At 41.4% G+C, this 13,263-nt stretch overlaps 2 protein-coding genes across 2 annotated transcripts in view; both read right to left on the reverse strand.

Annotated features, from left to right (window-relative positions):
- Positions 1-5,861, reverse strand: part of f5 (coagulation factor V) — a 30,728-nt gene extending 24,867 nt beyond the window's left edge. The window contains exons 1-5 of the mRNA XM_080753793.1: positions 5,594-5,861; positions 4,281-4,363; positions 3,184-3,306; positions 1,481-1,693; positions 250-411 (exon numbers count right to left, since the gene is read on the reverse strand). Of these exons, the coding sequence (XP_080609919.1) occupies positions 250-411; positions 1,481-1,693; positions 3,184-3,306; positions 4,281-4,363; positions 5,594-5,757 (745 nt within the window). The 5' untranslated portion in view covers positions 5,758-5,861. The remainder of the gene's footprint in view (positions 1-249; positions 412-1,480; positions 1,694-3,183; positions 3,307-4,280; positions 4,364-5,593) is intronic.
- Positions 5,862-6,552: 691 nt separating this feature from the next.
- On the reverse strand, positions 6,553-10,441 carry LOC308308267 (multivesicular body subunit 12B-like). Its single transcript, XM_080753647.1, has one exon. The coding sequence runs from the start codon at positions 10,082-10,084 to the stop codon at positions 9,194-9,196; it is 891 nt and encodes a 296-aa protein (XP_080609773.1). The 5' UTR covers positions 10,085-10,441; the 3' UTR covers positions 6,553-9,193.
- Between the last annotated feature and the right edge of the window lie 2,822 nt (positions 10,442-13,263).

Here is a 13,263-nt window from a genome sequence, read left to right on the forward strand (position 1 = left end):
TGTCTTTTATTAGCATTTAGATAACATGAATATCATTCACAATCATGTTGTACATTATCACCTCTTTTAGGTTCTAAATTAATCACACTGATCAATCAAATAATGGAGAAGAAATGGACAGATGAATTGACAGATTAACCAATTATGAAGATAATTGTGTCAGGCAATATGACCGATGTGTGAAGAATACGTTGCAGATGAGATGACACCATTGTGGGATGGAGAATAAATTATGCTTGACTAACTGACCAGGTAGCGATCCACTTGTGTATCCATTGATGGTGTATTTGACTTGGTCGCTGTCTGTGCCGTGGCCTTGGCGGTACCAGCTCAGTCTCTCATCAAACACCCCGAACAGGAACACATACTCGTGGTGGAACCGGAACTGTTCCCCCAACTCGCCCAGACTGCCTGTTGAGAGACAGAGATAGACAAGACAGACAGTGAGACAAACACACAGGCCGACAACGGAAGAGAGTGAAAATAAAAGATAGGAAGTAGGGAGTACAGGTATGGCATGATGGAGGGAGAGAGAGAACGTGTTTGAGAGAGTGTATGGGCTAAATACCGTATTTGCAACACTATTTCATTACTCATTTCCTCCCAAACAATGTATCAACATTTTAACTTGATGAATCAAAATACTGTATCTGGCTTGCCGATAGGAAAATTAGAATCATTGCACCGGCTTTGCTGTCCTTTGTAATACTGTATGTTGTTTTTGCAGACAGAAGCCCTTGTCTAGTGGGGCTCTTATCTGTTTGCATTCCGTCATATTGAGAAAGCAAGGTCATTAGTAACAATAGAGTGTGTGTGTGTGTGTGTGTGTGTGTGTGTGTGTGTGTGTGTGTGTGTGTGTGTGTGTGTGTGTGTGTGTGTGTGTGTGTGTGTGTGTGTGTGTGTGTGTGCGTGCGTGCGTGCGTGCGTGCGTGCGTGCGTGCGTGTGTGATGCCCTCCCTTAAAAACTCTTGTAATCTACCACCTTACTGAGAGACACTGAGACTCCCTCGAGGTCTCAAGACGTACTCTAATAAAGCTTCCAAACATTAAACAAGAACAAGAGAGTGCAGTATCTAACTAAGGGTAAAGATTTGACCTTGAACAGTGTGTTTATTTGACATGTGAAATGTCAGCAACCTGTTGACACTTAAACAGTATGTGACAGTGTCAAGGTAGAACATAATGGATAAGACATTTTAATAATAAAGTGAGAACAAACAAATGTTGTTATATGACACGGAAATGTCATCTCAACATTAATTTTACACTATACAAAAATGGTACACAAAACAATACTAATGATTATCAAAACATATCCATCCAGAGAGTGATTGTGTTTAGTGATTCATCTCACCAGTGTTCATTATGTGTGCCGTAAATGATGCATAATGTATCTGTCTTGCAGATTATGGTGCATGTTGAATACTGTATCTGGCTTGCAGATGATGATGCATGCTGCATATGGTACATTATACCGTACCTGTCTTGCAGATGAGCAGGGCACCGATGAGGCCTGAGTTGTAGTCCTGCACAGTGCTGAAGTGGGACATGTAGGTGTAGGTGAGACAGTCGGGGTCATTTATCTGGGGGGCCACTTCTGATGTCAGCTCCCAGTAATACGTGTGCTCTCCATTGACTGGCACCACGTCATCCTCCTTCTCCTTCTGTGACGTGTTGTCAAAATACTGGGCTCCTGGGAGAAAAGAACACCAATCAGAATAAACATGTTCATCATCATGATCTAGGACAGTGGTTCTCAACCTTTTCCGGCCGCGACCCCCACAATAATCATATTTGAACTGCACAAGCACTTAGAATTGTAGGAGTTGGCATTATATTTAGTTTGACTCGATCTATTCCATTGTGAAAATAGACAATCTACAAGTGCACAACGCCTCGCGTTGCGAGCACGTAGATCAGCTATTCTCACAATTTCTGCCAAATTTGTCAATTTGACCAATGTTTGACCAGAGGTACTAAAAATGTCTTTAAAGTCCTTAAATTGTCACTTTAGAAATGTGCAGATATACCCTGTATACACTGTATGTTGGTCTGTTTACTGTTGAGTGAGAAAACAATGTTAACATTTAGCTAAACATCTGGGGACCCCTTAAAATAATTTGGGGACCCCTCTGGGGGTCCCGACCCACAGGTTGAGAACTATTGATCTAGGAAAGAAAATTAATCCATTAACTAACTAGACTGGCCTACTTGTGTGCCAGCAGAGCATGCAAGTAGGGTGATGAGCTCTGTCTGTGGGTATGTGGCTCAGCTGTCTGTGGGTGTGTGACCACACTTGTTACTCTGTATCTGGGCAAGTCTGTGACGTCAGTCATGTATGACATTTCTACAGTACAACGTATGACTCCATATGTGGGCAAGGGTTCAGGTTTTCCATTTGTGAAAGTGAAATATTTCAAATATATATACACAATATGCGTAACAAAATGCATGGAGGTACTTCCTTTCCCTACTGCCAGAGTGCACACGAAAGTTGGGTGTGGGTGTGTCATCACTTTCTATGTCAACTGGAGTCAGATAAACATTTGACTCATGCCCAAAACTTGCTGGAGGTTTAAGCCTAGTAGTACAGTTAATCATTTAGAGAGTTTCCTGTACACAAGCCACGAGTCTGTTACGCAATTTCAGTTATTGAAATAGGTCTGTGCCATCCTTGCCATCCTTGCCTTCCTTTAAAATGCCTGTAATGTGTACAGTGTTGAATGTATTTAAACGTTGTCAAATAAACCAAAGCAAGGTTTTACATTTCCTCTGTACTCTCTAATGTGCATTGAATATTAATTAAATAGTGATTAGTTTCAAGTAACCCCCCTGATCCACAATCCCAGGAAATTGTTTCCTTTTATTTTTATCTGTATGTTGTGACACAGACAGTTATTTCCTCCGGCTTAACAGGTCACGCTGTTGGACTTCAGTACTGTCGACTGCCTTAATCTGCTTGCCCGAGTTAATATTGCAGAAAAATCCAAACACAGCTGTTTGTCTATTGCCCAATTTTGTGTACTTTAAATCAATCAGTTCATCAGGAGCACCCAGAGACGGGAAACCATTTGCTGAGTTTATTACAGCATTTCGGGTGTTCTTCTGTGTTTTAACAGCTGGGTACCGCTCTTTAGCCTTAACAGCCATGACACACATGTAGTCGTGTTTAACAGTACCAACCCTCTGACTGCTTCCCATAAGCGATCCCGTGTGGGTGGATGCTGTATGGCCTGTCCGCCATGTTCCGGAAAGTGACGACCATGATCTCCCCCACCTGACCCCTCAGCGTAGGTCCGAGTAGACCTGCAGAGATGTAGGTTAAAGTTTTTCTTATTGACAGCGTACAAAGTACATCCATTTATGTATTTATTTTTTCACACCAAAGCAAGAAAACAACAACAAATGAAAAAAAAAAAAAAAAGTATCACAGAAAAAGGGAAATAGAAAAAGAACAACCTTCGCAGTGTCAGCAACTTATTCTAACCTTAACCAAGAGAAGTTATTGAGTATCGAGAAAAGAGATGTTGAATATTTCGGGTCTTCTCCTTGCATTGTAATCTTCTCAGGAGTAAAATAAGATGAAAGTTCATTCAACCAATGCCTTTCAAACTTCCAATTTACACAGATAATTGCTGGCAAGTGAAATAAAATACTTCATGTTTAAGGAGTAGTTCACCCCTAAAACGACTTTTTATCTATTGATTACTCACCTCATGGAGACTTGAGTTCAATAATATGTTTTGGTTTTCGTCACATTCCTAAGACAATAATTTGATTACAATAAATTTACCCCATTGATTCCGGATGGAGACCCAAATGCATTCAGGTCCCCATCTGGAATCAATGGGTGTAAATGTATTATAATCATTTTTTTGTCTTAGGAATGCGACAAATACAAAGAAATATTAAGTCTCCATGAGGTGAGTAATCAATAGAAAAAAGTCATTTTGGGGATTAATTAGGCTACTCCTTTAAGTAAATTGACATCACCAATTTATTAAGGCTTCAGCCCACTAGCGCTCCTCAAGTAATACCACCAAATTAGTAGCTTATAAATTATGTATGTGATGAGACAAGAATAGTGGTATATTAGTCTAATACCTCATAATCATTATCCTCCGTACTGTGTGTGCTGCAGAAAGTAATACATTATATTATTGTGACAATGCAGTTATTTTCCACATGTGTATTTGTCTGGGTGTGGACTGTATTGGGAAATGCTGAAACCAGTTCCTGATGATGAACGTCAGACAGGCAGCAGGCAACAGCTCATTTACCTAGCCATGAGGGATGAGTCTTTGCCTGCTTGAAGCCTCTCTCATACTCCCTGAAGACCACTTTCTTATAGGTGGGACCAGACCTGGCATAAAGGTGGGGAAACAGTGACTCACTGCACCAGCAACAATGATTGAACATTTTAAATGAATAAATATTACGCCTCCCAAATGTTAAAACGTTTTAAATTCAGATTATCAAAGCAAAAGTCCCTGAATAGTTGCAAATTAAATCCACGTCCACTGCAAAATGTGACAGCCCTGCCAGTCATGCATTTTTTGAGTGGACATGGATATTTTTGTTCATATAAGACAGGGGTGCCCACACTTTTTTGACGTGTGATCTACTTTTAAAATGACTAGCTCAACATGATCTACCCATCCAAAATGTTTTAGCTGAGGGCCTGAGAGGGGCTTTGGAATAGCAGCACTGGCGTTACATTTTAGACAAACACACTTACTGTAAGGGGGAAATAAATGGGAAATACTGGGGGAAATGTCTTCATCCCATTCTGTATGGAAGTGGTAGGTTTTGGGATTCTTTGAAAAAAGTTTGCCTACTTTAGAAGCCATGAAGGGAGCTGACAGGCCCTTCTTGATGTCATATTGACATATTCTTTTTATATTTTAATTATATATTTTTAGAGGCATGTGGTGGTCTACCTGCACACCCTTGGTGATCTACTGGTAGATCACGATCTACCTTTTGGGCACCCCTGATATAAGAGGTGTGAACAACTCTGAGTTGTTCACAAAATATGCACCTCTTCCATATAAACATAAATAATGTACAGTTGTGCTCGAAAGTATTCAACCCCCTCTGAAAGAAATGTTCATTAGTGTAGCCACTGTTCCTTTGACTTAGAGCCTGTGAACTATTATGCTCAAAACTGTACTTTTTGGAACATTCAGTGTCTTTGCAATTGTTTTGTATCCTTTTCCTTTTTTGCACAAAGCAATAATGTCTTCTCTGAACTTTTCTGACCATTCCTTATATTTATCCATGTTTCTAACTGATCAACAAACTTCTAGTCAGGCCAGATTGCACATCTGATGCTAATATGTAAGCCCTTGATTAGTCGATTGCAGTTGATTACAGATGTTTTCAGGTGTAATTAAGAGTTGAATAATTGAAAGTGAAAGTGGCATCTACAGTAGCATTGAATTTGGAAAAAAACACACCAAATGTTACTTTTGTTGAGCTATTTACATTATTCTTGTATGATGTATTTATTTCATTCAGTTGTCAGTGACCATCAAGACCATCTAGTAAACATAATAATCCCATCTCTGTTTTTGTGTGACAGGTATCCTACCTTTGTGGTCCGTCGCCTGAATAGTCCCAGTCAATCTGGACAGCGGCAATATAGTAGTGTCTCTCCTTGGGTCTGTCCTCCTGAGCTCTTATGATTGAGAGGACAGCGAGAAGAACCAGGACAGGCAAGAGGCACTGAGCTCCTGCCCAGGAAAAACGTCTCATATCTAGGGGTCGGAACTCCAGGAAAAAACGATCTGTTCTGGAAGTCAGGAAGCTATGATCTGACAGAGGTCCACTGTGTGCTTTATCTATCACGGACACACGCACCGTCACACGTACATGCGCACACAAATACACTCGTGCTCAGATACACGTTTAAACACTATGTCCCAGGGCAGTGAACTGAGTCTTTTTTTTCCCACACTCACCTAATTGAAACCATGTGCATTTTGCTGCGAGTCCCTCCTATTGGTGTGTCTATTCCTATCATCTATGCAAAGAAAAACAGTGTGGATGACACAGATTTAATTATATGACGTATTTTGACCACAAAATGTCTCGGGAAAGTTTCCAAATTGTGTTCCGTAACCGTTCCCAAAACATTCCATAGTTGAATTTCATCAGACACAGGATTGTTTTAAGATTTGTGATAGGAAAGGGAATAATAAATGTGTTACTCCACAGCCCATTTTTGCTAATCTCCCTCTGGCTCTCAATTCTACATATAAAATATTTTGCTCACAGACGTTTTGTCCTTACAAATACAATCTAATCATAATAATGAACATTCCAACATGCCATGCTCTCTCCATTAGAAACAGTTTTATTCATTCGTAAATTAAGTGAATGAGTGAATTATAACTAAATAAAAGTGTGCTTTTGATGGACAGTGTCAATCTTCCATCAAATGTTATAGACCCATGGCTGCACCGTTAATTAATCTTGTTATTTTCATTTTATTTGATTTTAAACAGTGTCCAGGCAGAGCAATGTCTTATGACCCATCCTATAGGTTACAAAACAAAGATCACTAACATCAACACTAGCAGTTTAGCTTGAATCATCATCATGCATAGAGGATGTATAACAAGGTGTAACCAAAACAGTCAGTGCTGTTACTCATTGTTAATAGACATAAGCCATATTAGTTTTGAATCTAAATTAATGTTACATCACAGGTGAGAAAAGAATTATAAAACACCACCAGTTTAGAAATGGTACAGATGCAGAGCAGAGTAGGTAGGCAGACACACTACCATTACAAACAAAACCAGGTTACATATTGTCATGAGCATAGTTATATTTTCAACCTTATGTATTGAATATCACTTGACAGCAGCAGAATTCACAAACCTTCGAAATGACCTATGATAATCCCTTTTCTCTGAAAACACCTAAATGGATAGCATTTGAGAGAAAATGATCAAAATGCTTAAAAGTCTAGAAATCATACAAACAATAAATTGAGTATATGTGTTTACCCATGCATGTAACAGTCTTTAATGTTAGCACAATTGGCTAGTAGATTATATTATTTTGCTAAACATTTTCATTTCTTAACATATCAGCACAAACAAATGGTCAAGACAGCGCATATACAGTACAGTAAAGGGGTTTTTGAACATTGGTAGGTGCTGAAGACAATACTGGAGGCATGAAAATAAAGGTTAATGTAAACTGAAGGTGACTGGCCAGAAAAACTAAGGTTTGCAGCAGTCAAAGCTAAATGAAATGCAGGAGCTGCAGTGCATCTGGACACAAGCTCGAAAGAATCCCAAATACATTATCTGTGTTTTGTCATTGCACAATTAAGCGAAATGTGTAACAAGGTATAGGTTGCTGCATAAAATGCTAATCTAAGAATGTGAAGGCCATGCATTTTAAACTTGAGTTTGTTCTTTTTGAGCGGTGCAAACCATTCCTACGCTTCACTTTGTGTGTATTAGTACAGGTTTCCATGTATGGTTGGAGATCCGTGCTCATACACAAAATACGTCCCGGACAGAATAGCCCATACAAGGAGATAATGTGTGTCGTGTTCGGACAGAATGGCCCATACAAGGAGATAATGTGTGTCGTGTTTGCACCGCTCAGTTCTCACAGGTGCGATTCTATTCCACCTTTTGCATTCTGCAGCTCCTCAAAAGCAGGTTAGCATGCTTCAAGTGTCAAAAGAAAGGTGATCTACAGTTTTGGAAATATACAGGCTATTATCAAAGCCTCTCTTAGCTGCAAACTGTCATTCTGCAATCAGCAAGAACCTCATTTGGAATGCTACTGTACCTGAAGCATTCAGAGGTTAAATTATACAATTTATTTTCAATGTGCACATTTGGAAGAATGATATTTTGCACAGATAAAATTCACATCAAAATAACTTTGTTCACGTTTACAATATAACAGTGGCCAAATGTTAATTCATAAAAAATATTTTGTTAAAACTCAAACAGCTGCACTGGCAAACTGGCTCTTTAGGAAAACAAAGATGCCAACAAGCCATCACATTAGTGTCGGTAAAGAAAAACAAACTAAAATAAACATATACAGCATGTGCCGTTTTGAAAATGCTGGCAAAAAGCAAAAGGATCTACTGTTACAATTGCTAAAATTCAAATAGTGGTATCCAATAGAACCATCTTTACAGACTGTCCTAGAAATGCTTGCTTGCTTACCCTACCCTATTTATTTATTCTTTTACAGTACTTATGGGTCTGAAAATCCAAAGGCTTGGCTCAGACCAGAGTGATAAGAGTGGTTTATAGAACACTAGTTGTGGCAAATGAAAGCACAAGGAAATGACTAAATACCAGTGCACTCACAATAACACCAGTATATTATAATATTGATTGTTCAAATATTATCATCATTAGCCAAAGTATACACCCCTAATGTTGCTTTACTTCCCCTTCTCCAATAGACTTGATCTTGAGTACTTAATTACCAAATACAGACCAGCAGCTAAAGCAACGTAGAGCAAAAAATAAAGAAAATACTTCTCTCACAACCTTAAACGGTCGATTTAAAAAAAGAAAGAAAAGCCTAGGACCGGAGGCCATCTGCTGTCACTATCAAACTTTTAAAAGGAAAAACGGCAACTAATTTTGTCCTGCTCCCAGAAATACAAAATCTTGTTTTGAATTTACTCAGAAACAACAGGATCACATTTGCACACAAGTGGGAACAGAACTTCACAGTTCCTTTAATATTAAGAACAAATGAAGATCTTGTGGAGTGAATGGGTGAATCTTCTTTCACAGTCGCCTTGAGCATGATGGATATGCACTGTGCCAGAATGAGTCTTATATCCAGTTTTAAAACACAAGTGTTTAGTGGTTCACACACAGTTGGCCTACGCAATACAGCGAGGGTCTTGAAACTGTTTTATATTCTTTTTCAATGTAAAGTTGTCCCTTGTAATTGCAACCAGTATATTTGAAGAGTACAGAAACGTCACAGAGAAGGGACGATAACATGTTCTGACACATGGGAGCTCCTTTCAATTCCTCTTTATGTTATGGTATAGAAAGGGCAAGGTATAACCTTATTTAATTAAGATAAGATAGCTCATATAGCTGGGTAGCTGGTTACTTTTCTGTGTTCTGTGTATTATTGTTTGGTTGGATGTCAGTAGTCGATGTAAGGGACGGTAAGTCGTTTCTCAGGCCTCAGAACTCATAGGGGTTCGCGTGGGACTGGGAGGGAGACGAGCTGCTGCACTGTGCTCCGTGCGGAAACTGTAATCATATTCTTTTTCAATCTCATCCAGTGACTTGATTGTAATGCCCATCAGATCCACTTGCTGCAGGTCACTTGAGGCACAGGCAAACTTCTCCGAGATCATGAAAGGCACTCCATCCATCGCTGTGATGGCATACAGATTGGAGTTCTGGTGTTCATAGTCTGGCCTGGTAGCATTCTTGCCTCTGAAACTGGCTGGGAGAGTCATGGATATATGCTTAGGCATGGGGGTTGCTGCATTTTGGGCTGGAGCAGTCGAGGTGGAGTTGGTGTTCTGGATGTTGTTGGTGGCTGGAGTGGGCCCAGAGTCCTGAGCCCGCGGGACATTGCCCATGCGATACCAGATCCCCATGTTGTTGAGCTCCCCAATGAAGGTGTACTGTGGCGGGGCCTGCTTGGATCTCCCCAAGATGCGGATGTTGCAGATGGCCGCCTCCGTGGAATCCCGTGGAATGAACTTGATGCACAGCCGCTTCCTGCGGAAGGCCTGCTCCTGTGTGTCAACGGTCTCCTGGATGGGGATGAAACCCACGGGCAGGGTGTCTTTTATGTCGATCAGTTTCATGTCCACTAGAACGTTACCCAAGTGGCTGTTCTCCTTGGAGAAAGCCCTGGTGAAGCACAGGTACCGCGTCACCTTGGACTTGAAGAGGCCATCTTTCCACAGATCCGCGTCCAGGCCGTCCGTCGTCGTGCACACCACGTCGTACCCGGTGGGCGCCCTGTTCCTGGAGGCCACAACCCCCACGCCGGTGATGGGGTCCATGGGCATCTCTGGCAGAGCCTCGGAGAGCTCGCGAACCTCGGGCATCTTGGCACACACGGGCCAGACGAACAGTCGATTGAAGAGACGCAGAAAAAAGGCAAAAAGAAAGATCTCCGTTCTTCTTCTCCTTTGTCGAAAGGTCCCTTTTTAAGAATTGGATGATGGTCGTGGAGAATCGACGTCTCGCAGTAGCCAGCCGATAGATATCTCTATATAGGCCTATAACTTACTGCGTCGCTGTAACTGATGACGTAAGACCTCGCGAGTATAAAGAGTCGAATACGTTCGCGACTGGTCATTAATAAAGGTTAAAACATGGTCGATTTCAGCCCTCTTTCGTCATACATTACAAGTAGCGGTTTTGTGTGTTTACTTCTCCATTTTATTACGACTACTAGCTCTGGTTAACTTCCGCTCAGACCGGACATTACCTCACCTCTTTGCGTTGTCTAGGGTGGAGTCTAGATCCCATATGGGGAAGGGACAGCCAGGCAGTGATTGGTTCTTTAGTTTGGTTGGTTGTCAGGCAACCCGCCGACACAAAAGAAACGTCAGACCCCAAGCGTCAGACCCATCATTTCGTTTAGAGCAGGGGTCTTCAACGTTTCCAGGCCAAGGAGGACCCCCTTTCTGGCCCTTAGCTTAGAGATGAAGCAGGGACCCCCTGCCACGCCTCTGCATATCTATCTATAAATGCGACAAATCTCTGTCTGTTTGTTTGTTTGTAATCCGCGTATCTCGAGAACCGTTCGTCCCACCGGCTTCAGATTCGGCACGCGCGTTCCCCGCCGCCGCGCGGAGTGCAGTGCCGGGCCTCGACCCGACCCGACTCGCGGTTTTCCGAAACCGGCGTGAAACGTTCGGAATCTCCTTATGCGGAGCTGATTGTTGACATCAGGCTGTTCCGGAGGAAGCGCTGACTCATTGTGACATCACTTCATAAAAGGCTCTGACATCACGTACGCCACATGAGTCAACAAAAAATCTCTGTGAATGTGTATGTATGTATGTATGTAATCCGAGTATCTCTAAACCATTCTTCCCACGTTCTCCATATATGGGCATAAAATTAATGCCCGTATGCGGAACTGATGTCTGACATCAGAGCTTTCCGCAACCAGTACTGTGTGTGCAGAGATCTCCATATATGGGCATAAGGGGTATGGGCATAAAATGAATCCCCGAATGCGGAGCTGATGTCTGAGATCAGAGTTTTCCGCAACCGGTACTGTGTGTGCAGAGATCTCCATATATGGGCATAAGGGGACAATGGCAAACAGATGGTCAAAACGGGTCCTATGACAACAGGTATATTGGGGTTTGCATTAAAGGGTGGGGACAAAGGCTAACAGAAGGCAAACAGATGGTCCAAACGGGTCCTATGACAACAGGTATATTGGGGTTTGCATTAAAGGGTGGGGACAAAGGCTAACAGATGGTCAAAACGGGTCCTATGACAACAGGTATATTGGGGTTTGCATTAAAGGGTGGGGCAGGCATAAAATGGACGCAAATAGACAGATATCTCCATATATGGGCATATGGGCATAAAATGGACCCAGAACTATATCTGCAGTGATCTCCATATATGGACATAATGGACGCCGACAGACAGACAGATACAGATATCTCCATATATGGGGAACTGATGTCTGACATCAGAGTTTTCCGCAACCAGTACTGTGTGTGCAGAGATCTCCATATATGGGCATAAGGGGTATGGGCATAAAATGAATCCCCGAATGTGGAGCTGATGTCTGACATCAGAGTTTTCCGCAACCGGTACTGTGTGTGCAGAGATCTCCATATATGGGCATAAGGGGACAATGGCAAACAGATGGTCAAAACGGGTCCTATGACAACAGGTATATTGGGGTTTGCATTAAAGGGTGGGGCAGGCATAAAATGGACGCAAATAGACAGATATCTCCATATATGGGCATATGGGCATAAAATGGACCCAGAACTATATCTGCAGTGATCTCCATATATGGACATAAAATGGACGCCGACAGACAGACAGATACAGATATCTCCATATATGGGCATAAATGGACACAGGCAAACAGATGGTCAAAACGGGTCCTATGACAACAGGTATAATGGGGTTTGCATTAAAGGGCGGGGCATTCATTCTCTATTTACATCGTTCCCGAGTTGGCCAGGTCGCCGACTAGACGCTGGGCCGCCCGAAGGGCGGCCCAGCTTCTAGTTGTATAAATGTGTGATGCAGATTTCATCAATTTCATAGATAGATTCATAGACTTCAGTTTGACATCACTGTCATCAGTCTGTTGGATTCTTATTTTTGAAGCGGTGGAAACCGCTTCCAATGAATGGCTTTGTGTGTATCACGCCCATATATGGTCATTTCAGTCCAGAATGAACAGGCTTTTTCAAAAACAGAATGTCCGTTTAATTACCATATATGGTGATCTCAGTCCAGAATGAACAGGGTTTTTCAAAAACAGAATGTCCGTTACCTTATGTCCATATATGGTCACTCCAGGCCAGAATGAACAGGTTTTTCCTGTCCCGTACGTGTAAAATATCAGTCCAGAATGAATAGGCTTTTTCAAAAAGCAAAATGTGTGTCCCATGTCCATATATGGTCATTTCAGTTCAGAATGAATAGGCTTTATATGTCCTGTACATCTAGAATATGTGTGCGGTGTCCCTCCCGGTCAGATGAATGGATACTTTGAGGATTGGTCAAGCTTCACATGATAATTTGGCCTTCAGGGTTTATCTGTCTTATTTAAACACTTTATATTTATTTATGTATTTATTTAATTACAAATTCTTATTTTAATGTATGTGTTTTAATCTATTTTATTTTTTAAACCTATTATACCAACTGTCATACCAGCTCTCCAAATACATTCAGAATAGAAGTTTTATCTGTCCACCGCTTCAATTCGAACCGAGGTTTGATTTTTTAGTAATATTGACCTTTCACTCTGTACTTGGTCTGCTCTTTTCCCCCTCTACACCAAACCTATTTGCCGAAAATAGCTGAGAGCTTGTAGATCTGCTATTTTTGGCTAAAGTTCTCCTCAGAATATGCGAGGGTTCATTTAAACATTTTAAAGGAATGATCCTATCACAAAGATTTGGTGGCCCCCCTGTTGTAATTCTGAGACCCTTGGTTTAGAGAAGCAAATAAGCTACTTCCTACTACCATGTACCAGTGTTGAAAAAAACAATGAAAAACTAGAAATACT

The sequence above is a fragment of the Nannobrachium achirus genome, assembly GCF_963921795.1.
Source record: "Nannobrachium achirus genome assembly, chromosome: 22".
Lineage (NCBI taxonomy): Eukaryota > Metazoa > Chordata > Actinopteri > Myctophiformes > Myctophidae > Nannobrachium > Nannobrachium achirus.